At 32.6% G+C, this 20,749-nt stretch overlaps 1 protein-coding gene across 1 annotated transcript in view; it reads right to left on the bottom strand.

The window, feature by feature from the left end:
- SrpRalpha (signal recognition particle receptor alpha) overlaps positions 1–20,350 on the bottom strand; it is a 41,089-nt gene extending 20,739 nt beyond the window's left edge. Inside the window, exons 1-4 of the mRNA XM_072535092.1 lie at positions 20,155–20,350; positions 19,045–19,447; positions 14,678–14,798; positions 2,574–2,721 (exon numbers count right to left, since the gene is read on the bottom strand). Coding sequence (XP_072391193.1) covers positions 2,574–2,721; positions 14,678–14,798; positions 19,045–19,447; positions 20,155–20,271 — 789 coding nt within the window. The 5' untranslated portion in view covers positions 20,272–20,350. The remainder of the gene's footprint in view (positions 1–2,573; positions 2,722–14,677; positions 14,799–19,044; positions 19,448–20,154) is intronic.
- Positions 20,351–20,749: the final 399 nt, after the last annotated feature.

The following is a 20,749-nucleotide window of genomic DNA, read 5'->3' as shown; positions in this document are numbered from 1 at the left end:
CAGAAGTAATAAGTACGTCGTTAACATCTTTTAAAGTTTCAATTTTTGAACAAAATTTCGGTATAGCGATAGACCCAAAACTATGGCCACTAGGCTCCTATGTAAGTAGGTTTTTTATGAAGTGCCCAACACATACGCATATAAAGTGAAGGATGAAGAAATTACTTTTAAAACAGGAAAAGGAAGGGATGAGTACGATCTCCTTGTATCAAATATTCAGGGACTAAATCAATTTAAAATGGATTGTTTATATACTGATTATAAGGAGTCTGATTTGAAATTTCTTTGTATGACTGAGACGTGGTCAGCAGATGGCGAGATGATTCATTATAGTTTTCCAAATTTTAAAATTGTAAATTCTTTTAGTAGATCCCAAAATAAATGTGGTGGCGTTGCAGTTTGGGCAAGGGATGGTATGAAGGATAGTTCCATTTTACTCGATCAGTCATCATCATCAGTGGCGTTACAGCTCTTTATGAGCCAAAGCCTTCTTCAGAACAATCCTCCATTCGCCCCTGTCTCTGGCAACTCTTCTCCATGCTCTAATTCCGATAGACTTCAAATCATTTTCTAGGTTGTCTTGATACTCTAGTCTGGTCTAAGTCTCGGTCTTCCTCTTCTTCGTTGTCCGATCGGCCCTCCTCGGTCAAGAACTTTTCTGACTATGGCATCTTCCTCTCGTCTGATTACATGACCTATCCATCTGAGGCGTGCTACCTTAATGAATTTTACAACGTCAGGTTCTCCAAATCTTCTATACAACTCAAAATTGTAACACCTGCGCCACAAACCTTGTTCTTTTATGCCTCCATATATTCGTCTTAGTATTTTTCGCTCAAAACGTTTGAGCAATTCTTGGTCATTCTGTGTTAGTGTCCAAGTTTCTGAACCATATGTTAGCCCTGGTCCTATTAGTGTTTTGTATACAGTCAGTTTAATTTTTCTAGGCATTTTTGAGGCCATCTGTCTTCTTAAGCCATAGTAACACTTATTGGCGAGCACTATTCTTCTTTTGATTTCTTCACTGACGTTGTTATCTTTGGTTAGCAGCCACCCTAAGTATATGAAGGTGTCAACACCTTCCAGTTCTAGGTCATCAATTATTATTCGTGTAGGTGTCGGGTTGCTTGACCTAGTGCAACACATATATTTGGTCTTTTGAACATTTATATTCAGTCTCATTCTGTGTGCAGATGCTCTTAACGACCGAAATGCTTCAGTCAGAGATTCTGTGGACCTTCCTATGATGTCTATGTCATCTGCGTATCCGACAATTTGTACTGATTTGTTAAAGATAGTACCATTCGTAGTAATCTGCGACTCTCGAATTATTTTTTCTAATGCCAGGTTAAATAAGAGACACGATAGTCCATCACCCTGTCTTAGTCCATTTTTGCAATGGAAGGGTCTTGAGAGATCGTTTTGGATTTTTACCATGCTCTCTGCACCTGTGAGTGTAAGTTCAGTTAACCGGACAAGATCAAACGGAATGCGAAATTCTACCATAGCAAGTAGAAGTTTATTTCTATTAACGGAGTCGTATGCGGCTTTGAAGTCAACAAATATGTGGTGGGTGTCGACGCCGAACTCTAGGGTTTTTTCAAGGATCTGCCTCACTGTAAATATCTGGTCCGTTGTTGATTTATTAGGACGGAAACCGCACTGATATCCTCCCACTATTTTTTCGGCGTAGGGGAGGAGTCTTTTGTACAATACGTTGGACAACACTTTATATGCCATATTGAGTAGAGTGATGCCTCTATAATTATCACACACCATCATGTCTCCCTTTTTCTGTATAGGACACAGTACACCTAACTTCCAGTCTGTGGGTGTTTCTTTCTGTTGCCAGATTGCAGTTATCAGTTTATGTATGTGTTTCATGAGGGGGTCGCCGCCATTTTTGAAAAGTTCGGCAGGGAGATTATCCGAACCGGGAGCTTTATTATTTTTCAGTGTTGCGATGGCTTCTCTAATTTCTTCTTCGGTGGGGGGTGGTTGCCGATCATCGATCATTACTCGATCAGTACTGTGTTGAAAAAGACATTGAGGTATGTGGGTTGAAATGGCATTATAATTCAAATCAACAAACAATTTTAGTATGCTACAGATCTCCTAAAGGTAAATTTCATGTATTTTATGAAAAACTTGTCTTAAATTCAAATTTTAAACCAAATCAATTCATATTTTTAACAGGCGATTTTAAAGTAAATTCTCTGACACTAAATAATTCACAAAGATTTTCTGGTCTTCTAGCATCTTATGGATTATCACCCAGGAACTTTACACCTACAAGGTTGACTTCCACATGCGGAAATATTTTAGATCAGGTATATACAAATTGTGATAATTGTATAGGTACTGTAAATGTAAATAGTGAATCAGATCAAGATATATTCCTTTTGAGGTTAAAATTTATTAATCTAACTATGACATCAGTTCGAAATACTTTCAAAGTAACACATATTATAAGAAAGGGTTAAAATAAGTATCAGATATTCCAAATATTTAAGTGTATGTATAAATATAAAAAAAATATTAATATGAATTTACAATAATACTAAATTACTTACATCAGCATCTGGTGTATAATTGCTTCTGGCATCCTCGGGTCTATCTGTTGTCCGTTCCAGTATATCCAAATCCTTGTTAGATCCACTTAAATCCCATACCCTGGGTTTTTTGCCCGCTTTTTCTGCAGGAGGACTTTTAGGACTTTTTCTAAAATGATTTAATAATATAAATAATAGCAACAGTTATCAGTTCAACAAATCAACATAATAAAGAACATTCTCCGGTTAACTCTCAACGGTAAAATCGAAGGAAAGTAATGGATAAGGCGGAAGAAACGCTCTTGGTTGAACTGTTTCTCTGTTTTCACTTTTTACAACATGTAAATTATATTTTTTTTGTCGAGTAGCCCGTTTTTGCGTTGAAAATTCGTTGTCGACACTTAACCCCTACAATGAATAGATCTGAGTCAATATTTACCTGTCTCTAACTTCTGACGTCTATTAGGTTTGTAAAGTTCGTTCTGTAAATTATAATTCAAGGAACTTTATGGATTTTATTTCCATCATGAACTCCTAAGTAATGTAGGACAAATTGTTATTCTGCATTGGAATATTTTAGGTATATCATATATCTCAGACAGAATCGTTGACGTGTATTTGATAATTTTACTTCTTCTTCTTCTTAGTTGTTAACCTGATGCAGGTATCGTAATATCATGAAGCTATTAGCTAAATTTCCCAATGTTCCTCCACGTTTTTCTATCTTCTGCCATTCTAGCACATTCTGACAATGGGGCACCAATGGTAGCAACAATATGGTCCGTGTATCGTGTGGGAGATCTACCTCTATTTCTTTTGCCTTCTACTTTTCCCTGGATGGTAAGTTTTTCAAGACCATTTCTTCGAAGCACATGTCCAAAATAGCTTATTATTTGTTCTGATATTTGTGTTCTTAGTCTTTTCTTTATGTTTAGCTGGTCCAGTATGGATTCATTTGTTCTTCGGGCCACCCATGGTATTCTCAGCATTCGTCTCCAGCAGTACATCTCAAATACATCTATGTTCTTTTTGTCTTTCTCAGTAAGGGTCCAGCATTCCGATGCATAAGTAAAAACTGGAAAAACTAGACTTCTTACTAGTCTCATTTTTGTATCGGTTGTTATTTCATGGCTTTTCCAAATTTTTGTTAATTTTGCCATAGCGCTTTTTGCGATTGCTGACCGCCGCTTTATTTCTTCAGTACAGCCTCCTTTGTTGGTTATTAATGAGCCCAGATACACAAATTTATCTACAACAGCGATATTGTTTATCATGACCAGATGGTTTTGATTGTTGTTAGCTCTGTCAATTATCATGATTCTCGTTTTATCTCTGTTTATTTTAAGGCCCATCGTTAAGCTTACGTCTTCTATCCGTTGTAGCAAGTGAATCCATTCAGCTTCAGAACTAGCGAGGATAGTAGTATCATCTGCATATCTCAAGTTGCAAATCTTCTTCCCGCCAATGGTGATGCCACCGTTCCAATCCTCAGTAGCTTTCCGCATTATCGATAATTTTACATGTGTTCTTAAATTATCAAAATACGATACTGACTTCCAACTATAAATAGTCTAAAGTAGGTGCTCTGCTGTGAAACGTTTTTTGACAACAACAGTAATAGCAGTTTTCTGTTTAACATTCGAGCAAATGTTGTACATTTCAATTTTCTATTTAAAGCTCTGAGGCATCTAAAGGTTATTATCAGACTTGGGCAAACATGCAAAATGTATACATTGCATATTTAATGAAATATCTGGGGATTTTACATATTTATACAAAAAGTGACATAAACATATTGTATTTATATAACAATTAACATAACATTTACATAAACAATTACATAAACGTCAATTTATTTCGAATTGCGGATTTTAAATAATATTTATCTAACCGTAGATAATGGTATGAATAAGTAACTGGAAGTTCAAATGTTCATTTTATTTCAATATTTTAGTCTGCAATATTGCCGATAGTACCTATACATACTACCTAATATTGTTGGTATTGTAGCAGGTAACCGATTATTATCCCGTAATAAAGGGGTGTTTCAAAAGTTTATTGCGTGGGGTATGAATAGAATTGTCCTTTTGCAAATCATTTTGTTCTCAAAAGTAAAAGTGAAATCTTAAGCATCATCAGTCGAGCTTGTTTAATTTGTTAACTATTTTGATTTTAAAATGCCAAAAATAAGTAGTGTCGCTACTTGGATTAAACCTTACAAAGAGCTATCTATGAATATAGGCAAAGTTTATTGTTCTGTTTGAGGCAAAATTGTAGGTACTAAATAGTTAATAGTTTTCTATATTTGATATGTTATTTGAAATATTTTAATGATTGCATAAATTAACGTTTAATAAAACGAGAATATTATAATTAAATTTTAATATAATATCAATACCCATTTATGTATATTTTATTATAAAACAAATATTTTAATTATTGATGAAACATCAGTGACTCCCATGCAATAATCGTGCAGTTAATTGAATGAAATTTCTTCTATTGATGATACTTTAAACTTGTGCCGTACATTAATCTATTCAAATATACCGCTAACAAATTATCAAATGAAAACTTGGAGTACCGATCGAACCTCCGAACAGTAATCATATCAGCAATTAGCGATAATTGATATTTAATATTAGCTTGTTAGTTTGGACAAAATAGGGATTTTTTTTTTATTAAAATGTAGAATTTTGTTTATATCTAATATTTAAACAAAGGTACACCGTGAAGGGTTACTTCTTCTGGACTAAAAACTAACCTATTTCATCTATAACAAATCAAGGTTAAACAACTATTTTGCCGATTTGGCGTGAGGTTAATTACCAGTCCTTCCGATAATGATTCATTATAAGCACCAGGGCCGTATTCAGGTTATTTAGCCCAAGCATGGAAATGGATTCAGCAGCGGGAACTTCCACCACGGAAAGTTCTGGCAATCTACTTGTAAACCAACAATCAGAATTATATTCTACAGCTCTTAATCAACCTACAAATAAATTTACAAACAAAAAACAAGCAATTCTACTTCACTCACTCCCAACCACTAATGTTGAAGTTTACCTTAATGCAGTAACTTCTAAAGTGGATCCCAGAAAAATACATTCCATTTCTAAAATTATAAATGATCGTATTTGTATCTTCTTTACCAGTGAACAGAAAATCGATGAGTTTCTATCAAACGACAATGGAATTGTAGTAATTAATCAAGAACGTATTCAAGCCCGAGACTAATAACTCCAAATTTGACTTTCTCAGGATAGGGACTTCAAATCCACCATTCAAGCATATCTTGAGTTTCCGACGATACACTTTTATAGCGCCACCTAACTTAAACAAATTACCTGATTCTTGATCAGTTAATTAACCATGAGGGTAACAACTATCGAATTTTCTGTTCCATCGAAAAGCATCGTCACAATTTCTAGCTTCTACTTGTGCAAGCAGCAAGGACATTTTGCATCTCAGTGTCCCAATAAAAATAATCAGACTCCTTCAAATAACACCCAAAATAATGTTCATCTAAACTCTCTACAGGAAGTACACCAACCAATCAGCTCCCCTTTCGACAATTTCTTCTATACAATCCTCTCCTACTGAGACTGAAACTACAGTACAACAATCAGCTCCTTTGTCGATAAATTCCTCTACACAATCCTCTCTTACTGAGGCTGAAACGTCTAGAAAAATCATTACCTCTCAATCAAATAAGCATACTCCGATAAGTTGCGACCTACCCAATGAGACTCAAATGGATACCTTTGATCAAGATACATCCTCATCCCAGCACCCTAAATGAAACCTATCTGAAATAATATCCCCCCAATAAGAGATGCAAAAATGCCTTAGCTGAACCGAAGCCACGAAGCAAAAAACCAAAAACTCAACAAGAAAACAACAGAAACCTAGTAAAAGATCTTACCAAATGCACCTGTCAATTCTTCACAGAAAACTTTAACAATGGATAGGTACTTATTGACTTCTTTGAAAATGCGCATGGTTCTTCAGATCCTCTCGGTGTCGCCAGAACTTACTCGGAGGATATCGAAGGATTGATAGACCTTCTAAAGAAAATACATCCTATGTTAATCCAAGATATTTTAAATCCCGTTGTTCTAGAATTAAAAACAAAATTACAGAACAAATTTTAAGTAATACTTCTACCGATGATTCTAGCGATTCCTCTTCGGAGACTTATTAATTAAACTATTTTTAACTCTATTATTCAATGGAACCTAAATGGGTACCATACCCATTTCTTATAAATAAATTTCATCCATCCATCCTATGTTTGCAAGAAACACATTTCAAAGGAATTTCGTGTCACAATTTCTAGCCATAAATAATTGCTTGTTTTATCCGATGCTGCATCATATATGGTCAAGGTAGGACCAAGTTTGATATATTTAAAAATAAAAAATATAACAGAATTGCGGAAGAAATTAGAAAAAACCTTCCATTTGTAAACTCCCTGATATCAAGCATAAAAAAGTATTCCTCAAATCTCCTATAAGAATTCAACTCTATAAAGAAATGCTTCCAAATATTCCACCTCCACTAGAACCCGTTTTAACACGGTGGGGAACATGGTTGGAATCCGCTTTTTATATTCAGACTATTTCGTAGATTTAAAATATATAATTAACGCATTTTACGGATGAAAGTTCCCAAATCTCTGCTAAATGCTAAACAAATTTTTAAAAACAACATTCTTCAGCAGCAATTTTTATTCATTAAATCAAATTTTATTGCTTCAAAAAACTATTACTCAATTAGAATCATCAAAGTTGTCCTTGATGGAAAGCATAGCCTTAATAAAATAAATTAGATCAGCTTGTCTAAATGTTAAATGTCTGTGTTCTGAAATTCAGAAGTTCTGAACGCCATCTGGTCCAGGAGATTTCCAGTTATGAAGCTCTTTGATAATATTTAAAACTTCTTCACTAGTGAAGGGTTCGTAGGGAGCAGTAACGTAGTGTTGGCAGTTGTGCACTGTATCTTCGATCCATCCAGCGTTGGTGTTAAGAGCAGCTGGCGTGGAAAGAAACTCATGGATTTCTTCTCGGCTTGGGTAAGATTTAGTGGCACTTTCTGCAGTAGAATTAAGTTTCCGATAGAACGCCTTCTCGGCATTTTCAAAAAGCGTATTGTCAGATTTTCGTTTGTTACCAATTTTGTATCTTCTTAGTCGGCCTGAGTAAACGGAAAGCTTTTGTTTTAATGTATCCAGGCAGTGTTGTGCTGTGTTGTTTTCTGGATTATATTGTGAGTGTCTTGCGGTGATTAGCATTATTTCTTCAGCTCTTCTGATTACTTTTCTACTTGTTGTTCCTCGAACATATTCCGTGATTTGACCAATGTCCCTACGTAATGATTCAATTTTAGTTAGCAGCCGTTTTTCCCAAGGTGCAACTCGTTATCTGTCCCTTCGATATTAGTACCCTGTTGTGTTCTGGTCTTTCTGTCGCAATTGTTGTTGCTGCACAGTAAATCAGCGTGTGCATATATTCCAATGTATGGGCTTCTACGACATAATTGGGCAGAACTCTATTATTGTTATTATTATTATTACAATTTTTGAAAAAATCTTTAGTGCCACCTTTAACATTTAGACATTTAACATTTAGACAAGCTGATCTAATTTATTTTATTAAAGCTATGCTTTCCATCAAGGACAACTTTGATGATTCTAATTGAGTTATAGTTTTTTGAAGCAATAAAATTTGATTTAATGAATAAAAATTGCTGCTGAAGAATGTTGTTTTTAAAAATTTGTTTAGCATTTAGCAGAGATTTGGGAACTTTCATCCGTAAAATGCGTTAATTATATATTTTAAATCTACGAAATAGTCTGAATATAAAAAGCGGATTCCAACCATGTTCCCCACCGTGTTAAAACGGGTTCTAGTGGAGGTGGAATATTTGGAAGCATTTCTTTATAGAGTTGAATTCTTATAGGAGATTTGAGGAATACTTTTTTATGCTTGATATCAGGGAGTTTACAAATGGAAGGTTTTTTCTAATTTCTTCCGCAATTCTGTTATATTTTTTATTTTTAAATATTATCAAACTTGGTCCTGCCTTGACCATATATGGTGCAGCATCGGATAAAAAAAGCAATTATTTATGGCTAGAAATTGTGACACGAATTTCCTTTGAAAGAAGTATTCATGATTGCTTATCACCAATAATTAATCACACTATTTCTAATCCACAGGAAATACCATCTTTCCTAACCCAGGGAACAACTTATTTAATTTCCAAAGATCAAAATAACACCCAAGATCCAACCAAGTACCGCCCAATTACTTGTCTTCTAACTCTGTATAAATTGGTCACATCCTGTGTAGCCCGGCGTATCAACCAACACTGTGCTCTAAACAATATCATAGAGCCTCAACAGAAAGGATGCGCTAAGGGTTCCATGGGCTGCAAAGAACAACTTATCATCGACTCTTGTCATTTCTAACAAAGCATATAGCAAAAAACGGAATCTCTTTACTGCTTTCATCGACTACAAAAAAGCGTTTGATTCAGTGCCACATGAATGGCTTATAGATATATTAAAAATATATACGATGATAACATAGTGACCTTTTTAAAACATATCATGTCAGATTGGAAGACAAAAATTCACCTCAAAATACCTGGTGACACATCAAAACTGACACAGGTTTTAGCATCAAAAATAACACTACTGTTGTTGCAAAGCTTAATCATCTATTGTATATGAATGATTTAAAACTATTAGCTTCCACTCGAAGCCACCTGGATCAGATGCTAAAAACAGTAGAAAATTTCTCTAATGATATTAGTATGCACTTCGGTCTTGACAAGTGCCGTGTCTTAAATATAATCAAAGAAAAGGTTCAGCCCGGCAGATTCGATATGAAAAACGGCCAGAACATCGAGGTCATGGGTGAAAATGATATGTATAAATATCTCGGAATAAAGCAAGCGCGGAAGATTGATCATAAGCAAATGAAAACTGAGATAACTATTGAGTTTATACGAAGGGTAAAACAGCTGCTTCGTTCACACCTTAACAGTAAAATTTGTTTAAGGCACTAAACACCTACGCATGTTCCGCGCTTAGCTACTAATTTGGTATTGTTAAGCGGACAAAAACGGATACCTATAGAAAATCTTCAGCGAAAAGTACGAACACACCTCACAAAAGCACAAAAACACCATCCTCGAAGTGCGGTAGAAAGAACAACCGCGGTATTTAGGAGGACGAGGACTTATGGATATAAGTGAGCAACTAGAAAAACAAATTACTTAAATACAAAAAAAAAATAATTTAAGAACTTATTTTCAGATGCAAGCTGAGACATCTACTCTACATCGCGCGATTTGTGTAGTAGATGATACAACACCGATCAAACTGAGGGAACCAGAAATGCGCATAAACCATCTTACTAAGGATGAAAAAATGCGCACCTGGATTGGTAAACCTCTGCAAGGGCGACATCCCAATGACGCCAGTCAAGACCAAGTCGACAATATAGCGTCGAACTATTGGCTGACATCAGGAAAGATGTTCCCTGAAACAGAAGGTTCACTACTGGCCATTCAGGATCAGGTTATACCAACCAAAAATTACCTGAAATATATCGTCAAAGACCCTCAGGTCCAAAATGACAAATGCTGATATGGATGTCAAGCTCAGGAAACCATCCAACATCTTACCGGGGGCTGTCAGGCATTTGCTGCAACTGAATATAAGGAAAGGCACGACTCAGTAGGAAAGATAATTCTCAAAGAGATAGCTATCAAACTGGGATTTCTTCAAACAAAACATCTTCCATATTATCAATACGTTCCTGAGAGTATACTTGAGAATGGCAACTACAAGCTATACTGGGACCGCACTCACCCGCGTGCTCACAGACCAAACAGTGGCACATAATAAACCAGATCTCATACTAGTTAATAAACTAAAGAGACAAACAATATTAATTGATGTGGCGATACCCAACAACAATAATATTCGTATTAAACAGAACGAAAAAATTGCCAAGTACAGGGATCTGGAAATTCAAATACGAGAGAATGGAAAGTACCCACACAATACCTATTATTATCTCTACTGCTGGAGTCATTCCAAAGAACCTCCTAGAAAACATAAAAAAGCTAGGTCTGAATGAACATCTCTACAAGATCATGCAGAAAGCTATACTACTCTCAATGTCCAGATGTGTACGAAAATTTTTGGGAGATACTCCAGCATACCAAGTCACCTAGGGCTCGATAACACGGAAAGAGTCCCACCAGAGCTCAATCCTTTTGATACCGTAGGTATCTGGGATGAGTGAATTTTCCCCTTAGAGGGAGTGTGAGCCGTATGGCTAAATCTGGAAATAGAGTTTATTTATAACAAAAAAATTGTGTTACAATATATATTTACATATTTTATACAATTATATATAATGAGATCTTAACGGAAATTTTCATATATTGTCATTTTGACAGTTTTGCTAAATAAATAATCAGCTGGATGTATTTTAATGATAAAGGTAATTAAAAGTACCGTAGAAAAACCGACAAACTTGCACATATTCAAAACGTGATTGAAATGTTCATAAGTAATTGTTAAAAACACTATAATCCCAGTTATTATCTTACCGTTGATAATTAGTTAGTGTCATTTCGTGATGTGCTTTCGACGTAGGAATAGTTTCGTGTTCAGTTAAATCAGTTATACTTAAAATAAATTAGCATTAATATAGTTTGTTGCACTACCAATGTCTACACCTGACTGCATCCAATTATCTGGTAACATCTTTTGTAAATCTGGGTAATGGTTAAATTTATTCCATTATTGATTATTAAACATTTATTTACAGGGTGTTAAAAACTTAGTTTCAATTTTGGATTATTCAATATATAATATGAGGCTTATTTTAAATGGAATACCATGGATATTAATTAATCGTAATACTAAAAAAAGTTTCCTCTTTTGAATGGTATAAAGATGTCCTATACTTAAGTCTCATAGTTTTTGCGTAATTTACAATTATTTAAACTCTTCATCGGTGTACATATTGATTTTAAAACAAAAGATATAGTTAGTTAATCTCATTGTATGGCATTGTCATTTTCTGACATTACGGTCTGGTAATTGTCAAAATATAAACATTCGCGTGTAATGTTTAACTTTCATTGTTCCTAAAAATGAAGAATTACGCTATCCATAAAAGATTCGATGGTACTTTGCATTGGAGAATGTTTGGTAAATTGTCTCTTAGCTTCTAAAGTTTATGCTCAAAAGTATCCTGATAGAAGACACCCACAAAAGGAAGTTTTTGAGAGATTGCTTAATAGATTCCGTGCTACTGGTAATGTTGCATACGAAAAGGTAAATAAAAATAAACCAGTTATTGGTGACAACGTTAACGAACTTAATGTCCTGCTTTCTGTTACGGAAAACCCAAATATTAGTACAAGAAAAATTTCGGGTGAATTAGAAATTAGTCAAACTAGTGTATGTAGAATACTTAAGACCAACCACTTTCATCCGTATCACATTCAACTTCACCAGCATTTGACAGAACAAGATTATGGTAACCGTTTAAATTTTTGTTTGTGGACTTTAGATAAAGTTGGAAATCCTGATTTTTTTAAAATGTATTATTTATAGACGAATCGACTTCTCATAATAATGGTCTAGTAAATAGACATAATTTTCATTATTATGACACAGAAAATAAACATTTATTTCGAACTGTTGATCGCCAACACCGATGGAGTGTTAATGTTTGGGGCGGCATTATGGGCGAGTACGTTATCGGCCCGTATTTTTTTGACGGACATCTCAATGGGACAAATTTCTTAAATTTTTTAAAACAAGATTTTTGGACACTGCTTGAGAACCTTCCACTTAGCCTACGAACAAAAATGTGGCTCCAGTTGGACGGAGCTCCTACTCATTTCTCACGTGATGTTAAGAACTACCTTAACAGAAAATTTACAAACAGATGGATAGGTAGAGGTGGTTCATATAATTGGCCCCCTAGGTCACCAGGACTGACCAAGATGGATTTGTTTAAATGGAGTTATATTAAAAAAATTGTATATGCTACACCTCCTACTACTAGAGATGAAATTAAGAATTACAAACGCGTTTGCTTTAATAACTCCAGCTATGTGAAATAATGTAAATAAATCATTCGAAGATAGAATCGCTTGTTGTATTGCACAAGATGGCCAGCAATTTGAACATCTGTTACATACCTGAACATGTTTTACTTATAGTAAGTTTTGGATTATTTTGTATTATTTATGTTCATTATTCATTTTGTAATAGTTTGTATTATTTGTTTTATTAAAATTCTTTCTGTTTCGTTATGTATTTAATTGCTTTCAAAAAAAGAGTGTGTGCTCGTAAGCACGTAAGAAGTTATAGGTACATCTATTATTATGACTTCAAAGAAATAAATATATTTTACAGTTTTATTTTTATTTAAGTATTAAACTTATTTTAATACTTAAAATAATACAAAAAATTAAACATAACGTTAATATCTACGTCATTTTTGAAAACTGTAACCTCTGCGCAATTGCCTTTCACTTTATGAATCGTAGAAAATCTAAAAAACATCAGATTTTCAACAAATTTTTTTTCTTTTCATCATATTTTAATACTAATTATCCTATTCCCAACGAATACAAATCCAAAGACATAAAAATGTATTCACAAAAAATGTATTTACAACTACACTGGTTTCGTTTATTCCAATATGTCAATATGATGGGTTTAAAAATCGAAAGTAACAATTATAAATATTTGAAATCGATTTCCGTTTAACAAAATTTTAAATTACAGCAGAACTATCAGTCCTAGTTATAGGACATCCGTATATCATTCGGAAGAGAAAAAAAATTTTAATTTAATATTTCATTAATATACAGGGTGTTCCATTTAAAATAAGACTTATATTACACATTGAATAATCCAATAATGAAACTACAAATTTTGAATACCCTGTAAATAAATGTTTAATAATTATAATCATGAAATACATTCGATTAATATCCAGCTATTTAGATCTATGAGTAATTTTATTAGAATTGCTTAAATAAATTAAGAATGAGTCCTTGTTTAAAGTTTTACATTTTAAGAAAATTCGACATAAATCGGAACACTCTGTACATAGGTATAGAGAAATCTTATGAAACTACACCTTATTTTTTGCAGACAATTAGAAAATCCAATAAAATACAGGGTGTTCCATAAGAAAAAATATAACTTTGAAACGCCGCGCTTTATTGTGACACCCTGTACATTTCAGAATAATTTTAAAATGTAGCCTTTATCAACCTACATACTATACATTTAAGATTTTTTCAAAATCTTTTACCGTTTCGCTGTAATCTTCCGTCTCATTAGTGGTACTCACCCTGTATATATATATATATATATATATATATATATATATATATATATATATATATATATATATATATACATTTACTATTTCAACAATTTGTAATTTTGAATGATTTGTCCCAACAACCGGCAGAGGAGAATAAGAAAGTTGACAAAAGAGAAAAAAGCTCAAATTTGATCCCTGCATTATATCTGGACTGATAATACTGAAATTAGGCGAACAATAGTGTTGTCAAAGATGAATGAATTATTTCAGCATCCTACAAAGGAAGCGCTGCCGTCAGTGCAGCAAAATACGAAAGGCAACAATACTTGAATGTGAGTTGTGTCCTGAAAATCCTGAACTTTGTACAAAACAGTGTTACCATAAAATGTCTAAGATTTAGCACATTTTAATTGTAATTTCTTTTGTTTGTGTAATAAATAAACCTAACATTTATGTATATAATTTTTTTGATGACATCTTAGCATCACGGATCCGTGGCACTCAGTCACTTTATACAATTTTCGTTAGTACATTTTTTTAATAAATGTTAGCTAGTTAAGTAGTTAAGTAAAATGAAAACCGATGAGACTGTTGACTCTTTTAAAAGATATGAGAAAGACATATGAAAGGTAGAGCAAAGGCGTCTAGAATCTTGTTTTAAACTAATGTTTCTTAACTATCTAAATAGTAATTAAAATGTTTATGAGGTTTTAAGAGGAACTAAGTCTAAAAAAATCAACTTACTTTGCTTCTGGTTTCTTTTTCTGCATCTTCTTAGCAAATTTTGCTCTATTTAAAGCTAAGGTTTCTTCGTCAATAAGTCCATTCTTCTGAGCTTGAGGTGACGGAGGTTCAAGAGTTTTTTCTAAAATAGTAATGAAATATAATATATATATATATATATATATATATATATATATATATATATATATATATATACATATATATACGTGCCTTATGTGACAATACGACACATAAGGCAGGGAAAACGAAAGGAAATAAACGCAGTAAGAGATACTTCAAACCAAATACAAATAAGCCCAGAACAAATAGCTAGGGTATGGAAAGAATATTAAGAGAAAAAATTTGATACCGAAATGATAAAGGAAGACAATATAATCAATGAAGGCGAAGAAAACACAGAGCCAGAGCAAATAAGTAGAGAAGATGTAATAGAAGGATTATCAAATATAAAAAAAGGCAAGGCAGGTGGAGATGATGAAATTGAACCGGAAATTGGTAAAACCTGGTAAAATACATGGGAGAAGAGGGAATAAACTGGCTATGGAAAATATATAAAGAGGCGTGGGAAAAACAAACAATCCCTAAAGACTGGCAAACAATATCATCGTGCCAATATACAAAAAAGGAGAACATGTAAACTGCGACAACTATAGAGCAATATGTCTGTCAGCGGTATGCTTTAAAATATGTACGAAAATAATAGAGAAGAGACTGAGACAAGAAGTAGAAATGGTATTGGGAGAAGAACAAACGGCATTTAGACCGGGAAGACAGACAAATGACAACATATATATCATTAGAAACCTAATAGAAAGAAGCATAGATACGGGGGAAAGCTAGTATTAGCATTCATAGACCTAAGAGAAGCATTTGACACGATAGAAAGACATATTACAGGGAAATGCTTGAGGAAAATAAACATACCTAATGCATTGATAAAAATTATAGAAAGTACTTACAAAGAGGTAAAAGGAAGGGTACAAATAACCGGGGAAAGATCGGAAGCATTAAATTGGAAGAGAGGTATTAAACAAGGAGATAGTCTCAGCCCTTTGCTATTCATAATAGTAATGAACGAATTGATAAGAAACACTAGAGTCAGAACTAATCAACTACAGACAATAATAGGATACAACAGATTACAACCGGTAACAATAGAGTCCTTAATGTATGCAGACGACATAGTACTAATAGCAGATTCCGAGAATAAAATGCAGAAACTAATGGATGTATGGGTAGAACAAATAGAAAAACTTAAAATGGAGATAAACGAGGAAAAAAGTAAGATAATGATAATCAGCGGCAAAGGAGATAAGGAAGATAATCAAATAAAGATAAAATGTAAAAACTCAGAATTGGAAATAATAACAACTTACGAATACCTGGGAAGTATAATAACTAATGACGGAAAAATAGACTGAGAAATAACAAATAGAGCAAAGAAATCAAACGAGTTATATTATGCGTTAGCCCCAATAATGGGAAAAAGAGAACTTGCACGAGAAACAAGAATAAAAATATATAACACAATAGTGATACCGACTGTGCTTTATGCAAGTGAAAACTGGACAATTCTGGAAAAACATAAGAGCAGGATAAACGCAATGGAGATGAGACATCTAAGAAGGATAGTTGGAAAGACAAAATGGGATAGATTAAGCAACGAGACTATTAGGAGAATGGCCAACCAGGGACCGATAATAAATAGCAAAGAGGCAAATGAACTGGTATGGGCATCTGATGAGGATGCAATCCAATAGAATAACAAGAAAAATTTATGAAGCAAAAAACATCAGAAAAAGAAAAAGAGGCAGACCAAGAAAAAAATGGATACAGCAAGTAGTAGAGGCGGGAAAACTTAAACAAAAATCACTCGAGGAATTGAAAATAACGGCAGGAAACAGAAAAGAATGGAAGAAGTGGGTAAATGGAAATTAAAATAGCTAGCCCAAATCCGACACCCTGATAGGGTAAAAGGAAGGGGAGAAAGAAAGAAAGATATATATATATATATATATATATATATATATATATATATATATATATATTTATATATAAATATATATATTTATATATAAATATATATATATATAAATATATATATATATATATATATATATATATATTTATATATAAATATATTTATATATAAATATATATATATATATATAAATATATATATATATATATATATATTTATATATAAATATATTTATATATAAATATATATATATATATATAAATATATATATATATATATATATATATATATATATATATATATGTATATATATATATATATATATACAGTCTAGGTAAAAGTTTATGATCGGTATGGACCGTACGTGAGATGGAGTGAGAAACATCTATTTAAAAAGAGAGAGGTATATTAGGTCAGCCCTTTATATCATCGAAAATGCATTAGTCGAATTGGTTTTATTTGACCTGTTGTCTTTTTAGCATTTTTTAACAATGTTCTAAGATAATCACATTTGGGTGAATTGGTTTAAATGGCAGCTTACTGTTTTTTATTGGGAATATGCCACAATTTTCCTTTACAATAAGTTTAATTTAACATTTATTAATGTTTCATATTAATAAATATATATATATATATATATATATATATATATATATATATATATATATATATATATAAAGTATGATTTCCGAATTGGAAATTGGAAATCTAAACATCACAATAAGCCTTATTTTAAAGTCACATTGTGCCTTATTCTCAATAAAAATAATAAACTGCATTATGACGCCACAATAAAAAAGCTTCATACAAAATTATTTGGCAACTTCGAGGCGCCAAAGTAAGGACACTGTAGTAACGAACAAAACACCAGAACAGAACTAGTTTGTTATGCCATGCATATTGCATGGTTTATAGTGGGCTGGTCTTTCATAAAACATAATAAATAAAGACAGTACTAGTAAAGGATTAGGAAGGAGCAGGTGTATTATATTAAATTTAAACTGGACGAAAAATTAAGTCTTTTAATTAAAAATAAGATATTATTTGGTATTTTCCAAATAATATCTTTGAAACCATATTTTCGTTTATATTTTTTGGAGGTACTTAGTAGGTGTGAAAATAAAATTGAGTTCTATAAAAATGAAATCAAATAAAAAATAATTCCAACACTACTGTTGAAATCAAATAAAAAATAATTCCAAACACCAGATTCACACAACACAAAAATACACACCACATGTTAAAAATGAATAGTAACGTGATAGAACAAGTAGAATAATATCAGTACTTGGAAAATTGATCAAAGTTATGTTCATACCGCAGAAATAATCAGGCAAATAGAGATTGCCAGATCAGCATTTATATGAATGAAGACACTTCTAACACACAGAAATATAAGATTGGAAATCAGACCATTCAATGTTATATATTTTCAATATTATTATATGAAGCTAAGAATTGGACATTATAAAATGCAATTTAAAAAGAATCAAGGCTTTCAATCTCTGGTTATACCAGAGTATTAAATATATCATAGACTGATAGAATTACAAATAAAGAAGTACTGGGGAAGGTTGGTAAAGATACAGAACTAATCACCACTATCATCATCATCATTGGCTCCACAACCCATGGTGGGTCTTGGCCTGCTCAAGGATAAGTCTCCATTCTCTCCTATTCTTTGCCTTGGCTTTCCAGTTTCGTACTCCCAACATTCTCAAGTCTTCCTCCACCTGATCCTTAAATCCTGCTCTGGGTCTGCCTCTTCTTCTCACTCCATCTATTCTTTGGTTATAGATATGTTTTGGTGGCTTCATCTCATTCATTCTCTCTATGTGACCTAACCACCACAGCTGGTTTATTTTGATGGACCTAATAATATTAGGATTTTTCATACAGGCAGTAAAGTTCAAAATTATAGCATCTACGCCATAATCTACCCTCCTGTACTCCTCCATAGATATGCCAGAGGATTTGACGTTCAAAGCATCTTAAATGTTCTTCATTGCTCTTCATAGCTCTTTGTCATCATCCATCTTTCCGACGTGTAGGTGAGGATGGGCTTGATAAGAGTTCTGTATATCACTAGTTTTGTTCTTTTTGTAACTAGGCTTGTTGTTACCACTATACAGACCAGAAAACTGTAATACCTAGGTTACGTGACGAGGGGACCAAAATAATTAAAATTCTTTTTAATTTAAACCTGCTTAGAATAAATATATATGATGACTAGAAACAAATTGATGAAGAGTTGTTAAGTCATGTGAAGATTGTTATTTCATGAAGCTATCTTATGGACTTGTGGCACTAGAATTATAGATTAAAACTATAGATTAGGGAGCTATAACTAGTAACAATAAATTTGTACAAAAACTTTAGCAATTACCTTCAGGACTGAAGTTCACTTCCTTTTTTTTAATTAATTTCTGTGGTTTTTCTTCACCCTTCCTTTCTATCATAGACGACACAGTCTTTTTAGATTTAAAAGACTCCTCAAAAGTCCTCATCTGTTTCGGCTGCTTTAATTGAACCTTGGACCAATTTTCAGCTGACTTTAATGTGGAATTATAAGTATCCACAAAACTGAAATCTTGAAAATACAACTTCTCAGTAAGCTCATTTTTATACTTGTCTCTGAATTCAAGATGAATATCATTTAGAAATTTGTCTACATAGGATAACTGCAGTATCTTTTGGTATGCAACAACAAATACCAAATCAAATTCATTATCTAACTTATACTGAAGAACTAACCCATCATGGTCGAATGTTTTTACACCACTCCTTTCCTAAAAATACATTTTTATATTAAACTTTTATGGAGTAATAATTTTACATCAGTCTGGGTGAGAATGAAAGAAAAGCTTTTTATGATCTTTGTAAAGTGATTTGAATGCAGATGTGGGTTAATTGATGAGATGGTATCAAGTGATACATGGAGAAATAGGCTTTGATACTACAATTTATTTTGGAAATGATATGTTGGATTAACAATAGAACTATTGTTAATCCAACTTATCACATATAAGAGCAGACAAAATAATTCTAAAATAATGACAAGAAATAATGATACATGTAAATGTAAGAACAGTAAGGTAATAGCTGGTGAGATTATTTTAAGTTGAATAAAAGTAAGGGAAGATAGAAAGGAAGGGATGTATTTATCAGAACAAAAGCAGTGGTTTTACATTGATGTAGTCTTGCTTTTTCAGAAATTTAAATAAAGTATTATAAGCACCTATAATAAGTCTAAAAGTAATATACTTACAATATATAACAATTGGTATCAAAGAGAAAATAAATTATTAAGGATATAAGTAAAATACAGCACAATTAAAAATTAAGCAATATATTTTAACTTTTAAATCCTTTTAAAAACCAAATTTTAAGAGCAACTCTAATGTCTAAAGTTTTTACACAAAACAAAATCAAGTATACTGAACCCATACTGCCCATACTTTGTAACATATTTTGTAATTACAATGTAAATATTTACCTGTAAAATGACATTCTTTATTAAAGCATTAACAGAAGGAGTGAATATTTGATTTGTACTTTGGAAGCACCATAATACTATGCCTCCTTTACTAAAAATTGTAAATAAATCCAACATTATGCCCAATGCAGTAATTGTTTTTTAAACTAACACGTCACCCCCTGACAAGCACGTCCCTGTGAAAACTGTCACTTTGAAGTTTGATAATAAAAATGTCATTTTATTCGGGAACACGTGGTTTTATTTTAAATAACATAGGCATTTTCTGAAGTCGTGAGTCTTAGTATAATAGAAATTAAGTGATGACGCCATAATCAGTAATTCTATTTTCTTAAATATATTTTATAATACTGATAATAATGGCACAGGATAATAAACAATCAGAGTGCCCACTATGCTTGAAAAAAAAGTATGCGCATCTCATTCGCGCAGAAGGAATCAGCCATGTTTTAGTCGGAACCAGTGCTGTTCAGTGACATTTTATTATGTGTGCATAGAAAAATTAACCAGATTTAATTTATTTACGGCAACTTTAGATATATTATACACTATTTTATTCGTACTGTTAGTTGAAGAAGAGATTAAATTATTTCAA

The sequence above is a fragment of the Diabrotica undecimpunctata genome, chromosome 6 (genome assembly GCF_040954645.1).
Source record: "Diabrotica undecimpunctata isolate CICGRU chromosome 6, icDiaUnde3, whole genome shotgun sequence".
In the NCBI taxonomy this organism is placed as follows: domain Eukaryota; kingdom Metazoa; phylum Arthropoda; class Insecta; order Coleoptera; family Chrysomelidae; genus Diabrotica; species Diabrotica undecimpunctata.
Note: the sequence above shows the minus strand (reverse complement) of the source record. Positions and strands in the feature narration are given on the sequence as shown.